Source organism: Ammospiza nelsoni, chromosome Z, assembly GCF_027579445.1.
Source record: "Ammospiza nelsoni isolate bAmmNel1 chromosome Z, bAmmNel1.pri, whole genome shotgun sequence".
NCBI lineage: Eukaryota > Metazoa > Chordata > Aves > Passeriformes > Passerellidae > Ammospiza > Ammospiza nelsoni.
In genome coordinates this window covers 68,537,258-68,558,216 of record NC_080669.1, presented here as the reverse complement: position 1 = coordinate 68,558,216, position 20,959 = coordinate 68,537,258, and the positions used below count along the sequence as shown (strand labels likewise).

Genomic DNA, 20,959 nt, shown 5'->3' with positions numbered 1-20,959 from the left:
TACGTTGTAATAAGTTACTAAGGGTAATAAAATTGTAGTTTACTACAGTAGGAGAGTCCCTAGAGTAAACACAAGATTTTGGAAGTTATTCACACAAAAACAATGTGAGAGAAACTTTTAAATTCTCAAACTGTGAGAATTTGAAAGATTGGCTGCAGTATTTTCATTATGAATGTGGATTAGATTACGAAATTTATAATCCAGGAAAAATATGAGGATGATGGAAAAATTTAGTCACCTCATCAAGAACCTAAAAGGAACTGTACTGGGTATATAAAAAGTTTGGCCTTGCCTTTAAGAAGGGCAAAAAAAGTTGGATGGATATAATACTTCTCCTAGCAATTCTTCCATTTACAACTCAGGAGCTTCCCTAAACAGACACAGGGCTTTTCTCCCTATTTAGTAATCTTCAGGGGACTTTTATTTCACAAAATCACAACTTACGAAGAAAAACTTCTTAAGTTCAGAAGAATTATCAGAAGAATAAGGAACTCTACAGTAACATCATACAATTCAGGTAATAAAATGCCAGATTGCCCAGCTGAAAAAGCTGTGAGCCTTGTGTTTGTTGTTTGGTTTCCTTACAAACAGAAACAACAAGAAACAATAGGAAACAAAACATGAAACATTTCCAACTAGTTATGACTTCACCTACAGTGTTTTTAAGTTTGCAACAAATGAAACCCTTACAATTCTTTATTTCTGAAATAAACCTCACAAAGAAGAGGAAGACTGGTGACAGTTTAAAGTTTCATTCTCTGTTGCATTCTAAGGCATCTGGAGATGTCCCTGTTCATTGCAGAGATGTTTGACTAGATGACCTTTAAAAGGCCCTTCCAACCCAAGCCATTCTATGATTCCATGGTTTGTAATGACCTACTGAGAAAAATAATTTCATTATCTCCTATGTCTGCACCCAAACCTACTGCAACCTAAGCAGGCTGCTTACTGATATCCACAAAGAAGTTCAACCCCATAGGACTGTGGTTCCAGTGAGCCCCGGCATGCTTCTTCAGAAATAAGAACTGCAACACTTGTCACACTTCTGTGCCTGAAAGGATTGCACAAGTGGTAATAGATACTAAATTTTAGAACCTGGGATGAAACTGCCTAATAAAAAGAGAAAAATTATTTCTCAGTACCAAGTGTATCCTGTCCATCAACTTCGTATGCATGAAACACCTCTTTTGGAAACCATGGGAAGGGGATGTCTGCCAGCCTCTGCATCTGAGAATACTAAGAGCCATGTGGCCTCTTGGTAGTCCAAGACCGGGAGGACAAGCAGCATTGAAGAATAAAGAAGTGGAAGCAACTGTGAAGATGGAAAAGAAGATGAGGAGGAGCCTCGCACCATGACACACTGTCATACTTTCAATGGCTCAACTAACTGCAAGTTGAAGATTGAGGTGGATTCAAACATGTCACTGTAACTTCACTAATGAAGGGACCGTTCCCATGCTTAACCTCTCATCCCTGTGTAGTGCCTATTGATTATGAATTAACAGCTTGATGCTGTCCACTACAACCTATTTTACCAGGCAGAGAGGAAGCAACAGAAAACCTCCTGTACAATTTCAGGCAGTGACTGCTCATGGTGCATAGTGAAAAATTATTGGAAAATGCCTTCCTGTTAAAAAGGGGCTTTTCTCTTTAAAGTGAGGAAAAGCAATGGGCAAGCACTTAGAACATCTACAAACTGAATTACCAATAACTCACTTAAACAAACGCATCAAAACAGAAGTCCTTCCTTCCTTCCTTCCTTCCTTCCTTCCTTCCTTCCTTCCTTCCTTCCTTCCTTCCTTCCTTCCTTCCTTCCTTCCTTCCTTCCTTCCTTCCTTCCTTCCTTCCTTCCTTCCTTCCTTCCTTCCTTCCTTCCTTCCTTCCTTCCTTCCTTCCGACACTTCCTTCCGACACTTCCTTCCGACACTTCCTTCCCACACTTCCTTCCGACACTTCCTTCCGACACTTCCTTCCGACACTTCCTTCCTTCTTTCCTTCCCACACTTCCTTCCTTCCTTCCTTCCTTCCTTCCTTCCTTCCTTCCTTCCTTCCTTCCTTCCTTCCTTCCTTCCTTCCTTCCTTCCTTCCTTCCTTCCTTCCTTCCTTCCTTCCTTCCTTCCTTCCTTCCTTCCTTCCTTCCTTCCTTCCTTCCTTCCCTTCCTTCCTTCCTTCCTTCCTTCCTTCCTTCCTTCCTTCCTTCCTTCCTTCCTTCCTTCCTTCCTTCCGACACTTCCTTCCGACACTTCCTTCCGACACTTCCTTCCGACACTTCCTTCCGACACTTCCTTCCGACACTTCCTTCCGACACTTCCTTCCTTCCGACACTTCCTTCCGACACTTCCTTCCGACACTTCCTTCCTTCCTTCCTTCCTTCCTTCCTTCCTTCCTTCTTTCCTTCCCACACTTCCTTCCTTCCTTCCTTCCTTCCTTCCTTCCTTCCTTCCTTCCTTCCTTCCTTCCTTCCTTCCTTCCTTCCTTCCTTCCTTCCGACACTTCCTTCCGACACTTCCTTCCTTCCGACACTTCCTTCCGACACTTCCTTCCTTCCTTCCGACACTTCCTTCCTTCCTTCCTTCCTTCCTTCCTTCCTTCCTTCCTTCCTTCCTTCCTTCCTTCCTTCCTTCCTTCCTTCCTTCCTTCCTTCCTTCCGACACTTCCTTCCGACACTTCCTTCCGACACTTCCTTCCGACACTTCCTTCCGACACTTCCTTCCTTCTTTCCTTCCCACACTTCCTTCCTTCCTTCCTTCCTTCCTTCCTTCCTTCCTTCCTTCCTTCCTTCCTTCCTTCCTTCCTTCCTTCCTTCCTTCCTTCCTTCCTTCCTTCCTTCCTTCCTTCCTTCCTTCCTTCCTTCCTTCCTTCCTTCCTTCCTTCCTTCCTTCCTTCCTTCCTTCCTTCCTTCCTTCCCTTCCTTCCTTCCTTCCTTCCTTCCTTCCTTCCTTCCTTCCGACACTTCCTTCCTTCCTTCCTTCCTTCCTTCCTTCCTTCCTTCCTTCCTTCCTTCCTTCCTTCCTTCCGACACTTCCTTCCGACACTTCCTTCCGACACTTCCTTCCGACACTTCCTTCCGACACTTCCTTCCGACACTTCCTTCCGACACTTCCTTCCGACACTTCCTTCCTTCCGACACTTCCTTCCGACACTTCCTTCCGACACTTCCTTCCTTCCTTCCTTCCTTCCTTCCTTCCTTCTTTCCTTCCCACACTTCCTTCCTTCCTTCCTTCCTTCCTTCCTTCCTTCCTTCCTTCCTTCCTTCCTTCCTTCCTTCCTTCCTTCCTTCCTTCCGACACTTCCTTCCGACACTTCCTTCCGACACTTCCTTCCGACACTTCCTTCCTTCCGACACTTCCTTCCGACACTTCCTTCCTTCCTTCCGACACTTCCTTCCTTCCTTCCTTCCTTCCTTCCTTCCTTCCTTCCTTCCTTCCTTCCTTCCTTCCTTCCTTCCTTCCTTCCTTCCTTCCTTCCTTCCTTCCGACACTTCCTTCCGACACTTCCTTCCGACACTTCCTTCCGACACTTCCTTCCGACACTTCCTTCCTTCCGACACTTCCTTCCGACACTTCCTTCCGACACTTCCTTCCTTCCTTCCTTCTTTCCTTCCCACACTTCCTTCCTTCCTTCCTTCCTTCCTTCCTTCCTTCCTTCCTTCCTTCCTTCCTTCCTTCCTTCCTTCCTTCCTTCCTTCCTTCCTTCCTTCCTTCCTTCCTTCCTTCCTTCCTTCCTTCCTTCCTTCCTTCCTTCCTTCCTTCCTTCCTTCCTTCCTTCCTTCCTTCCTTCCTTCCTTCCTTCCTTCCTTCCTTCCTTCCTTCCTTCCTTCCTTCCTTCCTTCCTTCCTTCCTTCCTTCCTTCCTTCCTTCCTTCCTTCCTTCCTTCCTTCCACCACTTCCTTTGTTCCCTGATACCCTGATATTGGACAGAACAACAAGTCTGAGCAATGAAAAATGTTAAACGAAATATAAATTAAGAAAACTGAAAATTATGAAATAATATTAATGCTTTGATGATATTGCAGAATATGTCTTTGCAGAAAATATCTACATTATTTAACTGTGGAAAATAAAGCATGAACTGTGCATTGAAATTGTATTGAAATGTCTGTATTATCACGACCATGTTGGTCCATATTATTTTCCCATTTTCTTTATTCTTTTTAATAAATAGGAAATTCAATAAAAGAGGCAATTGAATATTACAGCTTTAATTGTATTCTGAGTTTACATATAAATATTTACTCTTGTAAATAGTGTCCTCTCCTTAGGCTGGCTGTTAAACTGCAACTGATAATGCAACCTTAATAGCTTTTAACAGATTTTAGCTAAACATGATGATCTACTGCAAAACCTGAAAAGTCTTTATAAACGTTTTTTTCCCAGAAGACTGGGGAGAGTGTGTTGCTTCACAGAATTTCAACAATTTGTGGGAGACCTAAATTAGTGAAATATTTACAGGCTATTGCTTAAGAAGGCACCAGTTAAACTTTGCAATGTAAATATAAAAATGCCACAACAAAATTTTTTTAAAATAAGCTTGAAAAACAGTGTTCCAAATCCTGCTGGCTTGGTTTTCAATTGTTTTTGACAGCTGCAGTAAAAAAAAAAAAAAAAAAAGAAAAAAAAAAAAAAAAAAAAAGGGGGTTTGGTAACTGGATTTTGTGGCCAAAATAATAAAACAAAAAACCAAATCAGGTTCCTCTCATAAAGTTCAAAGAAGGAAATACACCACCAAGAAAATGCAATCAATGAATCATAACAAAACCACTGAATCCTGACTGGGAACGTTCAATGTGCAGAATTTAACACTACCAGATACTGAAGACAAGAAAACTAGTAGACGCCTGTCCATGAAATTGAAGTGGAAAAAAATGTTCATTGATAGTTTGTTGAAGTAGGAAGTAAAAAATGTGCCAAAATATTTTGTTCATTTGTATTTTTTGATCTGCCAATCCTTGTAGCAAGGAAAATTTTGAAATTAAAGTACACTTTCTTAAAGAAAAGCAAATGTTCCATTAAGTATAACAAATACATCTCTGCTTCAAAATCATAAAAGACTAGCCTCTCTAACCTTTTCACTAAATCTCAGGGTTTTGGCAAACTTTCACATACACCTAGTGTTATAATAAAAGGGGAAAAATAGGGCCTTGTATCATAGTTTATGCCATTACTGTTATGCAGGGAACATGGCACATCCCAGAAAATTATCAAATCAACAGAATAAAGAAAAATATGATCCTACTTATTTCCACATAAAATTATTGAAATGCACAGTTGCAAAATATTAAATGAGTGCTAAAATTACAACTGTGCAGTCACAGACCATGGATGTGAGCTTGCTTCTGCAGACTTCTTTGAAGGAAAAAAGCTAATTTAGACATGTGAAGCATAGTGCAAGCAATCTAAATTACACGAGTGAAGAGGATACATTTATGTTATTACCTTATTCAGATCTTAGTTCTTTATTTCAGCATCTAATTATGCTTGTGCATTTTGTCCTAATAGAATTTGTAAAAAATCTTGAAGGCAAAGATTTGTTTTTCTCCCAGTCACAAAAAAGAAAAGCTCCTGGAGCATCACGAAGACTAAAATATTACATACAGTGTGTGTGCTGAATATTGTGAATGCATATATCTCTTAGTTGGTGTAGGCAGACTATTTAGCATGTTCTGTTGTGACTAGGAATTGCAAACTACTAACACATTAAATATATTTGGAGACTGGAACTAGATGATCTTCAAAGTCCCTTCCAACCCCAACGATTCTACGATTTCATATGAAAGAAATTTATATGAAGGAAGATGAAAGTAGGAATTAAAGTTTTGCAACTAAACATCCAAGGCATTATTCATGAATTTCTATTTCGACAACATGAAGTTTTAATCTTTACCCTGATTCTGGCACTTTTACAATTATGGTATTTGATTCAGGTAAGTTGTACTGCATATTTATGAGCAGGGCATGCTAGTGAAAATTATGTAAGTTCAAGATTCATTCAATAAATTAAGCTTATCTATTTACAATTATCAGGGAGGGAACAATCAAGTTGTTCTGTTACATTTTTAAATCTTTTTGTGAAATTAGGAAAGGTTAGCAAACAGAAAACAAAACAATTTATATTGGATTGCTGTCCTGTTACTATTAATTTTCTGTATTTGCATATTAGGACCTGTCACTAGTGGGTTTTCACAGGGCTCCATCCTCAGCCTGTGCTCTTTAACATCTTCATGAATGACTTAGACACAGGATTGGAAGGAACACTAAGCAAGGTCACAGATAATACAAATGTGGGAGGATCTGTTGACTCTCGAAGGCAGGGAGGCCCTGCAGAGACACCTCAGCCAGCCACAGGAGTGGGCACAGGAATGGGCAATCACCAACCACAACAAGTTCAGTAAAGGAAAGTGCCAGATTCTGCATTGGGGTGGGGCAACCCTGGATGGATGGACAGACAGATTAGGGAATGAGATGCTGGAAAGCATGCCATGGAAAGGGAACCCAAGTTCTTGGTCAAATACAAGCTGAATATTAGTCACCAGTGCCCTGGCAGCCAGGAAGGCCAATGGTGTCCTGTGATGCAAACTTAAATATTAGTTAGCCCAAATGTGTTTATCCAATGAATGCTCTGACTTGGCTCCTGTCAAGGCTAACTTTTGAGAAGGTAGTTTCTATATATAGGAGGACAGTCAGCCAACAGAACATGTTTGCTGAAAGGCTGGCAAACAGAATCTGTACAAAGTGAGGACTCTTTTTAAGCAAACTCAATGCCTACTTCTGAATGACTACAGAGATGGTATTCCTTGAAAATCATCTTTCCCAGTTTTTTCAGCCTTTCACACTTTTCTTTCCAATATTCACTTTTGAGAAGGAAAAGCTGACTGCCCTAAGAGATAACTAATTCTTGACTCTCCCACTGCCCTTTCTTGAGCCCTCTACTGTCAAGGAAAATTCTCTGAGCTAAGTAAACTATATCCATCACCATGCAAACCAACATGACCAGTAACAGAAATTCTGGAACAGTAAAAAAGGGGCATGAGAGGGAAAACTCACATATTTGCTGCTGCAGACAGGGTAATGAGAAGAGTGTATATTGCTCAAATTAAGATTTGGCTGGCCTATTTACTTGTGTTTATTATACACTAAAACCTTGATTTAATCATATTCTTTTACAGTGATAATCTAGTCACAGTAAAGAATATAAACACCTAGGAAGATCACAGACCACTGCCAAAGGAATTGGCACCAATTACTAAAAGAGATTTTTCCTGGGCTAGCTGTCTATACCATAGTTGGGCTATGGTATTTTCTTGAAACTACCAGAATAGGGTACAAGAGGTAAGAATTTACTTAAGGATACCTAGGAAGAATATATGCATGACAGAAAAGGAGGTACAATTAAAAAGGGGCATTGTACAAATAAAAATAATAGACCCTCCAATTATACCCTATAGTTTTCCAAGAAAATATTTATCTGTCTAGAAACAGATCATCTTTGCAGCTACCAAATGTTTTCTTTTAAACATGTACGGTGAAACCCAGAATTGTTATTCTGCTCTCAGGAAAGAAAAAGTACACAGGAGTCTCCTTTAGTGTGGGTAGTAACAAACTCTGCTCATAGGACAGAAAAAAGTAGTAAACCACCATGCTACTACCTAAGTTCAGTAAGATGTTTTACAGAATTTACAGAATTTATTCCAATAGCTGTAGAAGAACAACATGATGGCTGTCTATAATGGAGTGGATGTATTAGTAGAAAAGGGAAGAGCAACTGATGTCTTCTTGTCCTGAATTCTCTAAGGCATAGATAAACTGTTGCTTGGAGGCTCCACCTTTCCTCTGGTTTTGGATGAAACAGAGAGATGGCATATTCATATTTTATGGCATATTCATTGTCAAAAGAAAACAGAAAAGATACTGTATGTCTGTGCAACTTAAGGAGGCAACATTATGAAAAGGCTTTCCTAACACATAGTGTCTCGTAAGTCAGAACTCGGTGCAGGTATAATCCAAGACCTCTTCTATGTTTCAAAAGTAAAATATCATCATGAAACTGACTGCAGACAAATTTACTGATGTGAAAAATGTTTCCCAAAGCAGCCATTTATGTGGCTACAATAACAGGAGCAGGAGCAGCTCCCAGGAATTTTGTAAGAAAATGGAGTCAGCTGAGCAAATGTCAAGATTCAAGATTTATAAGTGAAACTAGGCCTTACCATGGCAAACTGCCTTTCCCTCAAGCACAATATATCCAGAAGACATTAAAAACTGTGTAAATATACTACCAACACCTTTAATTTCAGAAGACAAATATTCAGTCAAAAAAGGCAGAGATCCAATCAACAGTTCGTACTGTGTTACATAGTTATAGGTAATGTTGCAAATGGAAGAAATCACCATATTTTCTCTCTAAAAGCTTAAATCATAAACACAGCTACATGGAGTCCCCTTATACAATTAAGCCACCATAAATTGCAGGACACAACTTGTTTTTCTCTCTAAAACAGCCCATCTCCAACCTGCTCTCACTGTCACCATATGCAGTATTTAATTTGTGCTTACAAAAGCTCTTTGGTAGCAAAACAGCAGTTTGCCTTGCAGGTGCATAATTACAATTTCATTATAAATAAATTAACTGAAAGACTGACAAGAGGAGCCACCTCTGTGCATTTATATCAGAGAGAAATTAAAGAGTGCAACTAAGGTCTTGGATATCATCAGACCTTATCTGAATTCATACAGATCTTAGTCACGCTAACTTTGCATCATTAAAAAAGACATAAATATTTGCAGAAATGTTCAGATTGTACATACTTAATATTTATGATAATTTTCTCAAGAAAGGAATATATCTCTGTACCCCAATTATCAAAAAATTATTTGCATTAGGTTTTAAAGCTCATTTTCTTTTTACAAAATACTGTGAAGAGAATAGAAATATTCTAAGCTTCCCACAGAGTGTCCTATTATTATTAAATATTGGTCTAAACTGCCACAACTTTATTTTGGGAACATTGTAGTTGAAATTGTTCTGATAGAGGAGGCCGACTGAAACTTCCTGTTTTGCACAAGAGAGATTTTTCCTTTCAAGCACGTTTTAGTTGCAAGTAGCATAGGAAATATCAAAACAAAGGCATTAACTCCAAATAGTCCAGGGCACAGAGCACGTGTGCTTGCCTTCACAGCCACAACATATAAAGCAAAACACAATGACCAAAGCTGTGCCCATCACCTGGGGTTGAGCAGGAGGTACAGCCTGCATCCATAGGTGATCATGCTCTGCAAGTGGGCAATTATTGCACCTAAGCAGCCCCAGCCCACCCTGGGATAGGACGTTCAGTACCTCGAGCCAAAATCTAGCATGGGGACACAGTGATCCAAGCAGGGCAGTACTTTATTTCTGGTCTTATATTTAGGTAGACTAAACTTAGTCACAAAGCCAGTGATACTAATTTCTTGTTCTAGGTTTTACATATTTTTAATTCCCTCAGACAGTTAAGCATCTGCATACATAGCTTTGATCATCAAAGTACTTTCACAGACATCAAAGGGACATTAGCAGGCATAATCTTAAAGTGCGTAGGTATCTACTGAACCATGGTTTCAGGTGGGGTTCTCTGAACTGGATAGAACAGTCCCTACCATTCAAAAGTACAACTTGTTTGCCGACAAATCATACCTGCTGCATTTGTTCTTCCTCTGAAAACATCATCATATGCCTTCCATTGAGGAGTCACCTGATAGGCGTGGATGAACACCACAAAAACCACCACCAGGCACATTAATGGCACCAGAGCAGCAGTGAAGAGAGCAGCATAGGCATTTGGAATGAAACACCTGATGGAAAAAAATGGAAAAAAAATGCTGTTGATAAGCATAAGAGACACCTTGAAAGACTACAAGTAGAATATTTTTGAAAAAGGATGTGCTTTACAAACCACAAATTCTTTAACTCTGTTCCCAGAGTAAACTTGATAAGTTCCTTTCTGTGCTGTTGGGTCTTATCATTATAACTGAAGTATAGCTTTTGCTCTTCCAGTATGCATGTTATATTTAGCTTAACCAATTTTGAAAAAAAATAAACTTGAAATGAAAAATATTGTATTTTAACAAATTACATGCTTCTATATTCATTTAAAGTGATCATTCTTAGTCACCAATTTCTAAAAGGACATTATGAAATTTTCTATACTTAGCTCCTGAAAGCACAAATTAGGTTTTGAAAAATATATTTTTAAAATAAATGAACAAGTCCTAAAGACAACATAACTATTCCTTCTAAAGTCATTTGCTCACAGAAACCAAATGCTCACTCCCTTCCCCTTTCTTTTCCCCCAGTTGTTCAGTCTCTCCTTGCTGTTTTCATTTATTTGCTATAATTATTTTTAAAGATGTGTCAAGAATATTAATTATCCCTGAAAGAGTCAAATAATGCATATATAGTGATGACTTGAATAAAAAGGAGATGATAGTTAAAGAGAGCTCTAGGAGTGTGAGAGATCAGGGTTTTCTGTGCTCTCCCTGGAGACCAGTATGGGCTTTATAGCCACTGACCCACTCTACAGATGACGCACAACAGAGCAGCCCAAGGGACGGCGCAGGAGTCAGTATGTCTAGCGACTATGTGACCACTGCCATCCCTATTAAGAGGGTGTAACTTACAGCCCTTCTGTTTCTTAGATCAGCTCATCTAAGTAAGCTTACCATTGATGCTGAGAGAGGCCTAGGTACATGTTTCACTGACATACCTGGTTGGATAAACCTTCTGGATTTGCTTGGGTATACTTGGTATACTTTCCATAAAGTCAAGATTGCATCCTGCATTGTATCTTTCAGAACAGCAGTCATGCATACTCAGTGAATCCCAAAAATAATTTCCAGTACAATCTAGATACCTTTCACAGCTCTCTGCAGAATGTAGAAGCTCAGTCAGACACCAAGCTTAGATATCATCTGATAACTGAATAAGTACGCATCAGGGAAAGTAAGAACTCTGCATTGTAATTCAAAGTGTTTGTTTCTTTCCTCATAGAAGAGATACTTCAGTCCTTTGCTCATCTTAGTGGCCTTCACTGGACCTTGTACAGTCTGTCCACGTCCCTTTTGTACTGAGAAGACCAGAACTGAACCCAGCACTCCCGGACTGACTTCATGAGTGCTAAGCAGAGGGCCAGGAACATCCCCCTTGACCTGCTCTCAACATGGTTGATATGGAACACAACATCCCATCCATTTAATCTTTCTAGTTTTTATTATTTCTTAGGTATGAAAGTTATTTTTTTTCCCAAATGTGTTCTTGAGTTGGCACAAGTAGCACTAAGAAATGAAATCATATCACTACAACCTATGCTGCATTTAATGATTATACTGAAGGCAAGAATCTTAGCACAAGAATAATCCTCTATAAAATCATATTTAAGTTCTCAAATCTGTATTTTTTTCAACTTGATGAATTTTTGTATGTGAAAGATAATAAGTCTCCAAAAGTCTACCAGAGTTTTTGAAACTTTATTGTGAACACTATTTTATATTGTTTAAAAAAGCTGTATAAAAATGAAAACCCACAAAGATGGATCACTTTTACAAATAACCTTTGGTACTTGCTCTAAAAAATATACTGGAAAGTTATGTAAAGAAATACACAAAGCCATATTAATCTTCAAAGCTTAATTTGAATTTTTTTCTTGAAGCAATGGTGTGCAGGTCAATGACAACCACATCATCCTGTAAGATTTATTCATATATAGTCATGTGATGACATATGTTGACAGATATATTTTTTTATAGATATCATATCGGATAACATTAAAGGGACCAGCTGCAATTATTTATTGTACTTAATACTGGGGACACAGATATTATTCCATTACTGTGACACATCTGTCTCATGGAATACTGTGTACTGCATATTCCTAGCACTGGATAGAAATATTAGAAAAATACCCCAAAATATCAGCTAAGCTGATGTTTCAGAACACATCTATTCTACTTTAAAAGGCCCTGCAAGACTGATGTAGAAGCTTAAAAAAACTACATAATTATAAAACTTATTTGTCTGAAGAGCATTATTTCCTGCAGTAATTTCCTTTCCTAGCTTTCCAGCAAATTCCTTTTTTTCTTTTTTTTTTTTTTTAAGGCACTAGATTTCTTTAAGTATTTAGTTTTGAATTTGAGTGATAGCAAAAAAACCAACTAAACAACCAACCAACAAACCAATCAAAAAAATCTATCCACTGAAATACTGCCTTCTGCAAGAGAGACAAAAAAACAACCAACCAAGACACCAAAAAAAAAAAAAAGCCAACAGAAAACCAGCACTTTTAGCTTCTTCAGTTCCCATTTTATCATAGAGATACCATGACTTCCTCATAACACTTCCTTTTACCAAAATGTATTTTTTTCCCCTCAGTCTTTAGAGAATTTTTGATCCCGGCTTAGGTCTCGTCTAGCATTGGAAAGACAGCTATTTAGCTTTTGTCCCAAGCTGCCATAAGTCTTGCCCTTCTTGACTATGGTTATCTGACTGGAGGGTTCAACTTTGGTTCTGTGCTGACCACTTTTTTTTGATCATTGACTTTGTTGATGTCTAATTTTGTTTGGATTGCTATAAATTTCTCTGTTAACTAATGCAATTGTATGTCTCAAAATACTGTTCCTATGAGAAAAGCCATCAACAGGAACTTGAGATAAGTACTTTTTTATAGAAAGCTGATAACAAAAACTGATGGAACATTTAATTGGCCTCCATAATTGCTTGTATTTTTAGTTTACCAATTTTTGTGATTTTTTTGTGTTTTAATTGACAGGAACTTGTTGGGAGATCAATTATTAGTAAGATTACATAAGGAAAAACACTGAATGTTTTATTTCTTTGATTTTTGCCGAGTTTGTCGTTTTACTAAAAAATAAATGGCGTGGGAAAAGCTTTTACTTTTATCTCATGCATGTATTCTTTTATTTCTACAAGTTGAGAATTAGAAAATTCTACCAAATTTAGCATGAGAGTTGGTTCAAGACTTTATGCATATTGGAATCATGCAAACATGTATTAACCTTGCAAGTTCTGCCCCAGAAGGCTTTTATTATCATGACTTGGCATAATTTTTCAGAAACCTCAGAAGAATTAATAACTAACCTAAACAATCTTAACAAAACAAAAGATAAAATGACATAGGAAATAATTGAGTCTCCCTTCCTAAATTAGACTGATTGACAGCCATGGACTAAAATTAGCTCATGGATAAAATTCAGAATAGCCTTTTACCACCTATCAAGACCTTTAACTGTTTTTCAAAATACCTGTATTCTCACATTAATATGACAGATCTACTGTTAGGTTTTCTAGCATGATTATTTTAACCTCACCTCACCTCTTTTATCTATTCCAATCAACATGGTAGCTACAGTGCACTGCGGACCACGCATGCTTCCAACTTGTGGATGCAATTTCCTGCAATAGTAATTGCAAAGGAATGTAATGAGAGCAATTTTGCCACTGAAAATAAAATTAAAAAACAATAACAAAAAAAAAAAAAAAGAGAAAAAAACAACTAAATTTAAAAGGGAATTAATTTCACTTATGACTCTATCAACAGCTTTTGTTATGTGTCAAAATTAAATCGCAACAGAGCTTTAATCTATCCTCTGGAGAACTGAGTATAGACTCAATTTGAAGATGCGTTTGTCTGAAAACCTTTTTATATAAGAGTCTTTTTTTTTATATGAGAACTTTTCATGTTTTGTATGAAAACTTTGTGTGCTAAGACTTAATTTCTCATGGTGTGCAGAATTACCCAGTGGGACAGGAATGTGGGTCCCTTCCAAGTCAGAATATTCTGTAATTCTGTCATTACTAAGAAAATTTCTCCAAATATATGCTGATGTGGTTGAAAAAGAACTCTATTTTGAAGCCTTTAAAATACATGAAGACACATCCTGAACAAACCCATTTACACTTGTTTCAGTGCGCAAAGGTAATCATCAATTGTGCTGCGAGACCTGGTCATCCCCTTGAGTTTTGGCTGACTTAGAAATACCTGTCATAATACGTAACATGTGTATTTGTTTGGGCTACCCCTGTAGGGAATTTAAACATCAACACTTGCTGTGTAATTCTGTGGCTAATTTCAAGCCCCAAATGTAGCTGATAGACAGATGAACTTGCAAGACAAGCCACTGTAGTACATCACTTGGATTCGTCTGGGGATACTCTGATGAAAAGTGACTGACCCTAACTCCGCATGCTGGTCTAACATGCAAGATAGTAATCTCATCCATCTGCTCAAATTGTGTATTTCACTATTCATCAGCAGGAAGGACATGACAGGAATTTAATTCTCCTGAACAAAGCTAAGAATGGATCAGTAGTATATGTGCCCCAGATATAGTGGGACAAAAGATAGGTTTGTGGTTTAAGGTAGTTTTTCCATAGCACAAGTGGGTCTTAGGAAATGTTATGTGGCAGGTACATGCCTTCAGTAATGGACCAGATATGACCAGATATTAACTTGCTATTCTAACAAGTGTCAAAAATGGCTTTACAAAGTCAGTTCAGTGCATTCATAGCAAAGAATGAGTATCTTCCCCACTTCCACAAAACAGCAGCTGAAGGGTTAAACCACGCTTTTCTTAGACACATTTGTTCCCAGCTGGAAGCCCAAAGATTCAGGGTTACACACACCTGAGTCAGTAATGCTTTTGTGCCTGTTGCACAGTTAAGAAGCATCTCTCTGACTCTGGTTAGTAGAGGCTGTGAGCTGAGCACTTCCATAATCCAGGGGATTATAATTTAAACACAAAATTGAAATATTTCCAAACAGTATTTGGTTAAGATGTGTGGTTTGCTTCAAATGGAAATGTAATAAAGTGGTTTAATCCATGCACTGATAGTAGACTCATCCATCTGTTGCACTGTGTCCTCTTGGGGTTCTCTCCTGCTAGAAGCAATGTATGTGACAAGCCTTGGGAGAGACTGGAGCATTAGTCCAGTCATTTAGTAATTGTCATTTCACCTTTGTGCCTGAAACCTGATTTTTGACATGCAGACCCCAAAATGGAATGTGAACAAAGCTTGTGAGTCAATGGGAAGTCTTGGAGTACTCTCTCTACCCAACAGAACAGCGTTGGTCTATTTATAAACACTGGTGACAGAGTTACAGTTCAGGAGGAAGCTCTTAGAAAGCTGCTTTGAATATTGTCCCTCTCTCAGTCCCTGTCACAAAGGCAGTTTCTGTGAAGCCACGAATCACAAAGTCAGTCATCAAAGTCAGTTAGCATTAGATATGTTATGTTAAAAGAACAAGGGATATATGGAATGTTAAATCTCACAGAAACTGAATGCACTATTGCCATTCGCAATACCATCAATTGGAAAGGCTGAGCCACAGAAATGGCTAATCAGACATCAGAACTTTCTCAATCACTCTAACCCTAAGACTACCTCGCTAAGATCCATATTCTAATAGTTGGGATTCAGATATTGGGAGTTGTGTCTGTTGAGAAATGGGTTGATGATTGCAGTTGGATTTGTATATTTAATTATTTGAACAGCTGTTGTACATTTTATTATTACTGACATTATTATTTCTGTTGCTTCTGTCTTTTCTCTTCGTCTTTTCTATGTATGCACCACCCCCGTGGAAAACACAAACTGAGGAAAAGTCCCTGGAAGACAGTATTTGAGGCATGGGGTGGTGTGAGGGCTCAAAGAATGCAGTCACCTAGCCCAGGACACTGTCTCCATAAGATAAGCCACAACAATGGATCTGGAATTAGCATACCAGGCAAAATTCTGATGTACAGACTGTGGAGACATAAGAATTATCTGAACAAAAAAAAAAAAAAAAAAAAAAAACACCACATGGTGAAAATTGTGAGAAAGGATCCACATGTCAGACAAAGTTGAGGAAACTGCATCTATGCCCCATGGATACCCCAAACTCAGACTGTATAAAAGTGGTACCTCCAGCAACAAAAAAGTGGTACCTGAGCAACAGGGAGACCCCCACCACTGAAGACCAGGGTGTAGATGGACCAGTGGGGTGCTGCAGGAATCCATGTAGTGAATATGATATCTTTTCATCTTCTGCTTAATCTCTCACTCTATTTCTTTCCTCCCCTATCCCTCTCACTTTCCTCTTTTTTCCTATCTCTCTACCTCACATTTACTGTTAAATTTAATCTGTACTACTGATTTCAGCATGCAGTCTCATTAACACCTTGATTTGGCCAGCAGTATCTTATAATGAGATCATAACACTTTGACATTAAGATATTCCTGTTGGTTTCTCTTGCACTGCTCCTATCTAAACTTATTCAATTTCATTGTCTTCAAGACTTCACCTTGTATCCTCCCAGTCTCTTATTTCATGCATGGTATACTTTAAACAGTACTTTATTTCCATCTCAAATGTTTCTAACGTAACAGAACAGAACATAAAGCATATTTTCAAAAGCTCTTTATATGTCTGTATCCGTGAAAGGTCTCTTCCATGAAAGAGGCTAAAAATAAATTTAGAAAGAATTCCCTGTAGTATGCTTCTCCTCCAAGGTATAATTCTATACTAGTATGTAATTACTTGTTAATCATTTTATAAACTGGAAAAAACATAATATTGAAACTAAGCAGCTATTTTTCCTGCAATACAAATCAATAAGACATTTAATTCATATGTTGTTTTTTTCAGGCCTAGAATGATGAGAAATAGCTTTAGTATATAAAATAATGTTCTCATTGATGACTACTGCGGGTGTTCATTTAATTTAAATTGTTACTTTCAAATACAACAAACACAGAAAGATTAGGGGAAATTAAGACACATCTTTCCCCTTGGAAAAGATGTAACTTTAGAAAATCATATGCATTTAAATCTATAAATTAATAAAAATTACCTCACTTATTGGCCAGCCAGAATCAGTGTTTTACCTTGATTTTCCTTTTTTCCCCCTCAAATCTATTAAAGCAGTTTCCTCTAAAGGGGATGAAGCATGTTATTTGACACTTCAATTGTTTTTGTAAAGTCTTCTGTGATCTCTTAAAACATCACAATTCCTAAAATCTGGAGAGGTATTTCAGCTACATATGGTATGAGAAGGCCATTCTTTCTCTTTGTTTTCCCTAATACTTTTAAAGGAAACACAAGAAACAATTGATAACATGTATACTGGAACTACTGTTAGCACAATTACATAATTAATATTAAAAATGGAAAACAAAAATAAATAACAAACTACATTGCCAAGAAAATAACAATTGTTAAAAAATTGAAGGACTGACATTTTTTGTCCCCTTCTGAGCAAAAAAGATTTACAATTGTAAAACTTTAAATTTGCTCAATGCAATAAGAATGGTTTAATTCCATTATTGCATTGCCTTGAATTGAACATTTCCAGGATGGAGCATCCATAGCTTCTCTGGGCAATGTGTTCCAGAATATGTTGTCTCAACATCCTCACAAAAAATAATTTCTTCCTAATAACTATTCTAATTCTCTTTTTTATTTTTCCATTTCCCTGACAGGGAATGAAACATGGACAGTTTTGTTGCAGGGGGGGGTTTTGGTGTGGTTCTTTTTTTTTTTTTTTTTTTTTTTTTTTGTGTGTGTGTGTGTGTCGCAGACATTTCTCCACAGAAATCTTTCTTTCGGATTTCTGTGTCTTCGGGAGGCCAGAGGCCTCCGAAGACAAGGTAAAAAATTATTATCAGCTGCTGGGGAATGCAACAGGGGCACCTATTTTGATTGGTGATTGGTTCATGTTTTATGTTTATAATTAAGGGCCAATCACCAGTGCAAGCCAGGGGACTGAGTCCTTGGCCACAGCTTTGTTGTGGATTCTTTTCTATCTCTTCCTAGCTAGCCTAGCTGCTCTGCAAAACCTCTCTCCTTATTCTTTCTAGTATAACTATAATGTATTATATCTTATATTAATAAATCCAGCCTTCTGATTCAAGAAACAAGATTCACCGTCTCTCTCTCACCAGCCACACCCACTCAGGCGCGGTAATATGTGTATGTGTGTTTTATTTTGTGTTGTTTGGGGATTTTTGTTTGTTTGGAGTTTTTCTTTTTGCTTAAGTTTTTTGTGGTTTTTGGCTGTTTTTTTTTTTTTTAGAGAAAAGCTTATGCATCTATGAAGTGATGTGGAGAAAACCATAAGGAAAGGGTATGCTAAGTTTATCACAGGTATAATTTGAGATGGTAGTCATTAGTTTTTGAGGAAATTCAAGCCACATGAAAGAAATTTCTGTTTCTACAGTAGGCAAGATTCTAGAGATTTCTACATTATAAAAAATATTCATACTGCCAAAGGCACATGAATTTAGACTTGTACTCATCAGTCAGCTTCACATAGTCTTCTGTACACATTAACAACAGTTCATGCAACACCCTGGAAAAAGACTTCACATTTTTTCAAACTGAGTGAAACTGAATTAAAGAGTGTGGCCCAATTTGATATGCTTTATGGGTGCCTTGGATAATGAAAGGTGATCTAGCATTTATTTGGAGGCTTTTATGAGCTTTACTACACAAATAAAAACTATATGTTTCATCAAGGCCAATGTTGAAAAATATTTGAAGGTCACTTTAAAGTAATTATTCCTTAAAACATTTAATCTCAGAATTCTGAAAACCTGAGAACCACTGACAATCTTTTTCAATATGTCTTGGAATACAGTGCAGAATTTGAGATTGCTAGATATATATTAATATTTCACTAAAGTCAGAAACCAAAAAAAATAGGAGACATGCTAAAGTTTTCATCTCATTATCAAGATTTTTTTGGACAACAGACTACATCAGGCAAATTTAATTTCATTATTTCACAAGTTTACAGGTTTGTTTTATAAATGGACTTGAGACCTCTTACACTATTTAAATTACAAAGGAGGCAATACAAGGAAAGTAATGTAAAACACACTGCATACCTAGTGAACTCACTAGCTAGTTTTATTTTTGCAGAATAGAATCTGGAAATGACTATGGACCACATTAACAATGACAGGAGTTGTAATTTTACACTCTTCCAAAGCAGTAAAGGTCATATTTGGATCTACAAAAAATTGTCTACTCTGCAACACACATGAGGTAAATATTCTGCTCTAATCAGTCTTACAAATACCTCACAGTGGCATGCTGAGCCTGTGTTGTGGTTTAATCCTAGTCAGCAGGTAAGGATCAGTTGCTCACTCTCCCCACCTGCCCTCTCAGTGGAGAGAATTGGAATTTAAATGTGAACCTTGTGGGTTGAGTTAGGAACTATTTAATAATGGAAATAAAATAATATAGTAATACTGAATATGACGATAACAACAATGATGATGATAATAATAAATTTAATAATTGAAATATTGACAATAATAAGAAGAATGAGAGATAGTAACCAAACCTGGAAGAAACAAGGAATACGGTATACAAACATACATCACCACTGACTGATGCCCAGCCCATTCCTGAACAATTATCCTTCCAGGTGATTCTCCCTGTTTATATACTGGATATGATGTTCTATAGCGTGGAATATCCCTTTGGCCAGTTGTTGTTACATGTCCTGGCCATGCTCCCTCACAGCTTTCTGTGCAGCTCCTCAGAGGCATTAAATGAAACACTGCAAAGACCCAGACTTAGGGTGAGGACTATGCAGCAACAGAAAAACCATCAAAACACACAGTTGCTGTGTACTAGCTACTATGAGGAAAATTACATCTGCGCCAGTCAAAACCAGAACAGTCTGCTTTTGGCAAAATTCAAGATCAAAAATTGAATGAAAGATGTTCACACTAGAGCTATGAAAGCTACCAGAGGTCTTATACATATGTTCTGTTCTGAATACATGGGAAAAAATATTTCTGATGTGTTTTGGTTTGTTTAGTTTGTGGTGTTTTTGCTAACAGGAAAGGACAATTACAGGAAAACTATAAGTAGCCAAGGAACTGGCTATCTACAAGTAGACAAAAAGCAAAATTAGAATACCCCATGTTGTAATATATTTTGCTTGCTGGAAAACACAAGCTGGAGAGCTTAAACGGTATCAGTATTGGCAGATGGCTATCAGAGTAGTCACAGGAGGGATTAGCTGTATTTAGCAAACTGAAAATGATTGGGATTGGGCACCTTAGAAGGGTAACCAAACAAAAATTAGAAACATACTTTCAAGCCCAAGAGCTAATGCTTGAAGGAAAAAAACCCACAAAATAAATACTTAAATCACATGCCTTACAATGAAAAATGTCTGACAGATCTTGTTTCTCTAGTTAAAGCATTTTTTCCAATGTATCCTCTGAGGTTCAGTTCTAAGCTTTATTTTCTGGTAGACTTGTTAAACATTTCCTAGGCAATAGAGACTTAAGCCTAGAATGAAGATCAGCTGAGCTTTCCTCTTTCACACTGTAGATATTTTCTCAATTTTACTCCTTTTCTTCTCTCCTTTCCTTTTCTCCTTTCATTTCTCCCCTTTGCCCTTCCTTTTCCTTCTCTTCATTACCAATAACTGCAAGATATGCACAGGCATTGGTTGGACAAGATGTGGACCTGCACATATACAGAGAATTTGTCTAGTTCCAGTTCTAGCTTTCTTAATATACTTTTTTGCTATTTATAGCTGCTATCAACTAAAATATTGCACAATCCAAACTACAAAACAGAAGAGTAATCCTACCAATGTCCAAGGATGAAAACCACATGCACAGCTCCAGTCTAACAATGCAGTATTTATTTTAACAAGTACCCAAAATAGCATTTACCAAAAACGTTATTGTCACTGCTAGTATGTCTTGCATCCTGATGCTGGTTAGACAATCTCTCTCTAAAGACTGGCATAAGACACAAGAATTCTAAAACAACTCATCAGCAAAGATTTCCTTTTTGTAGTTTCTTTTGAAAAGGGCAATTTGTGCTCCAATACAATAGCTACAGGAGCATCCAAAACATTACTTTTCCCTGCCCCAAGCCTTCAGAAAGCAACCTTTTTTT

At 37.6% G+C, this 20,959-nt stretch overlaps 1 protein-coding gene across 1 annotated transcript in view; it reads right to left on the bottom strand.

Annotated features, from left to right (window-relative positions):
• Positions 1–20,959, bottom strand: part of ADGRV1 (adhesion G protein-coupled receptor V1) — a 262,471-nt gene that overhangs the window by 36,132 nt on the left and 205,380 nt on the right. Inside the window, exon 89 of the mRNA XM_059493101.1 lies at positions 9,670–9,827. Within this exon, the coding sequence (XP_059349084.1) occupies positions 9,670–9,827 (158 nt within the window). The remainder of the gene's footprint in view (positions 1–9,669; positions 9,828–20,959) is intronic.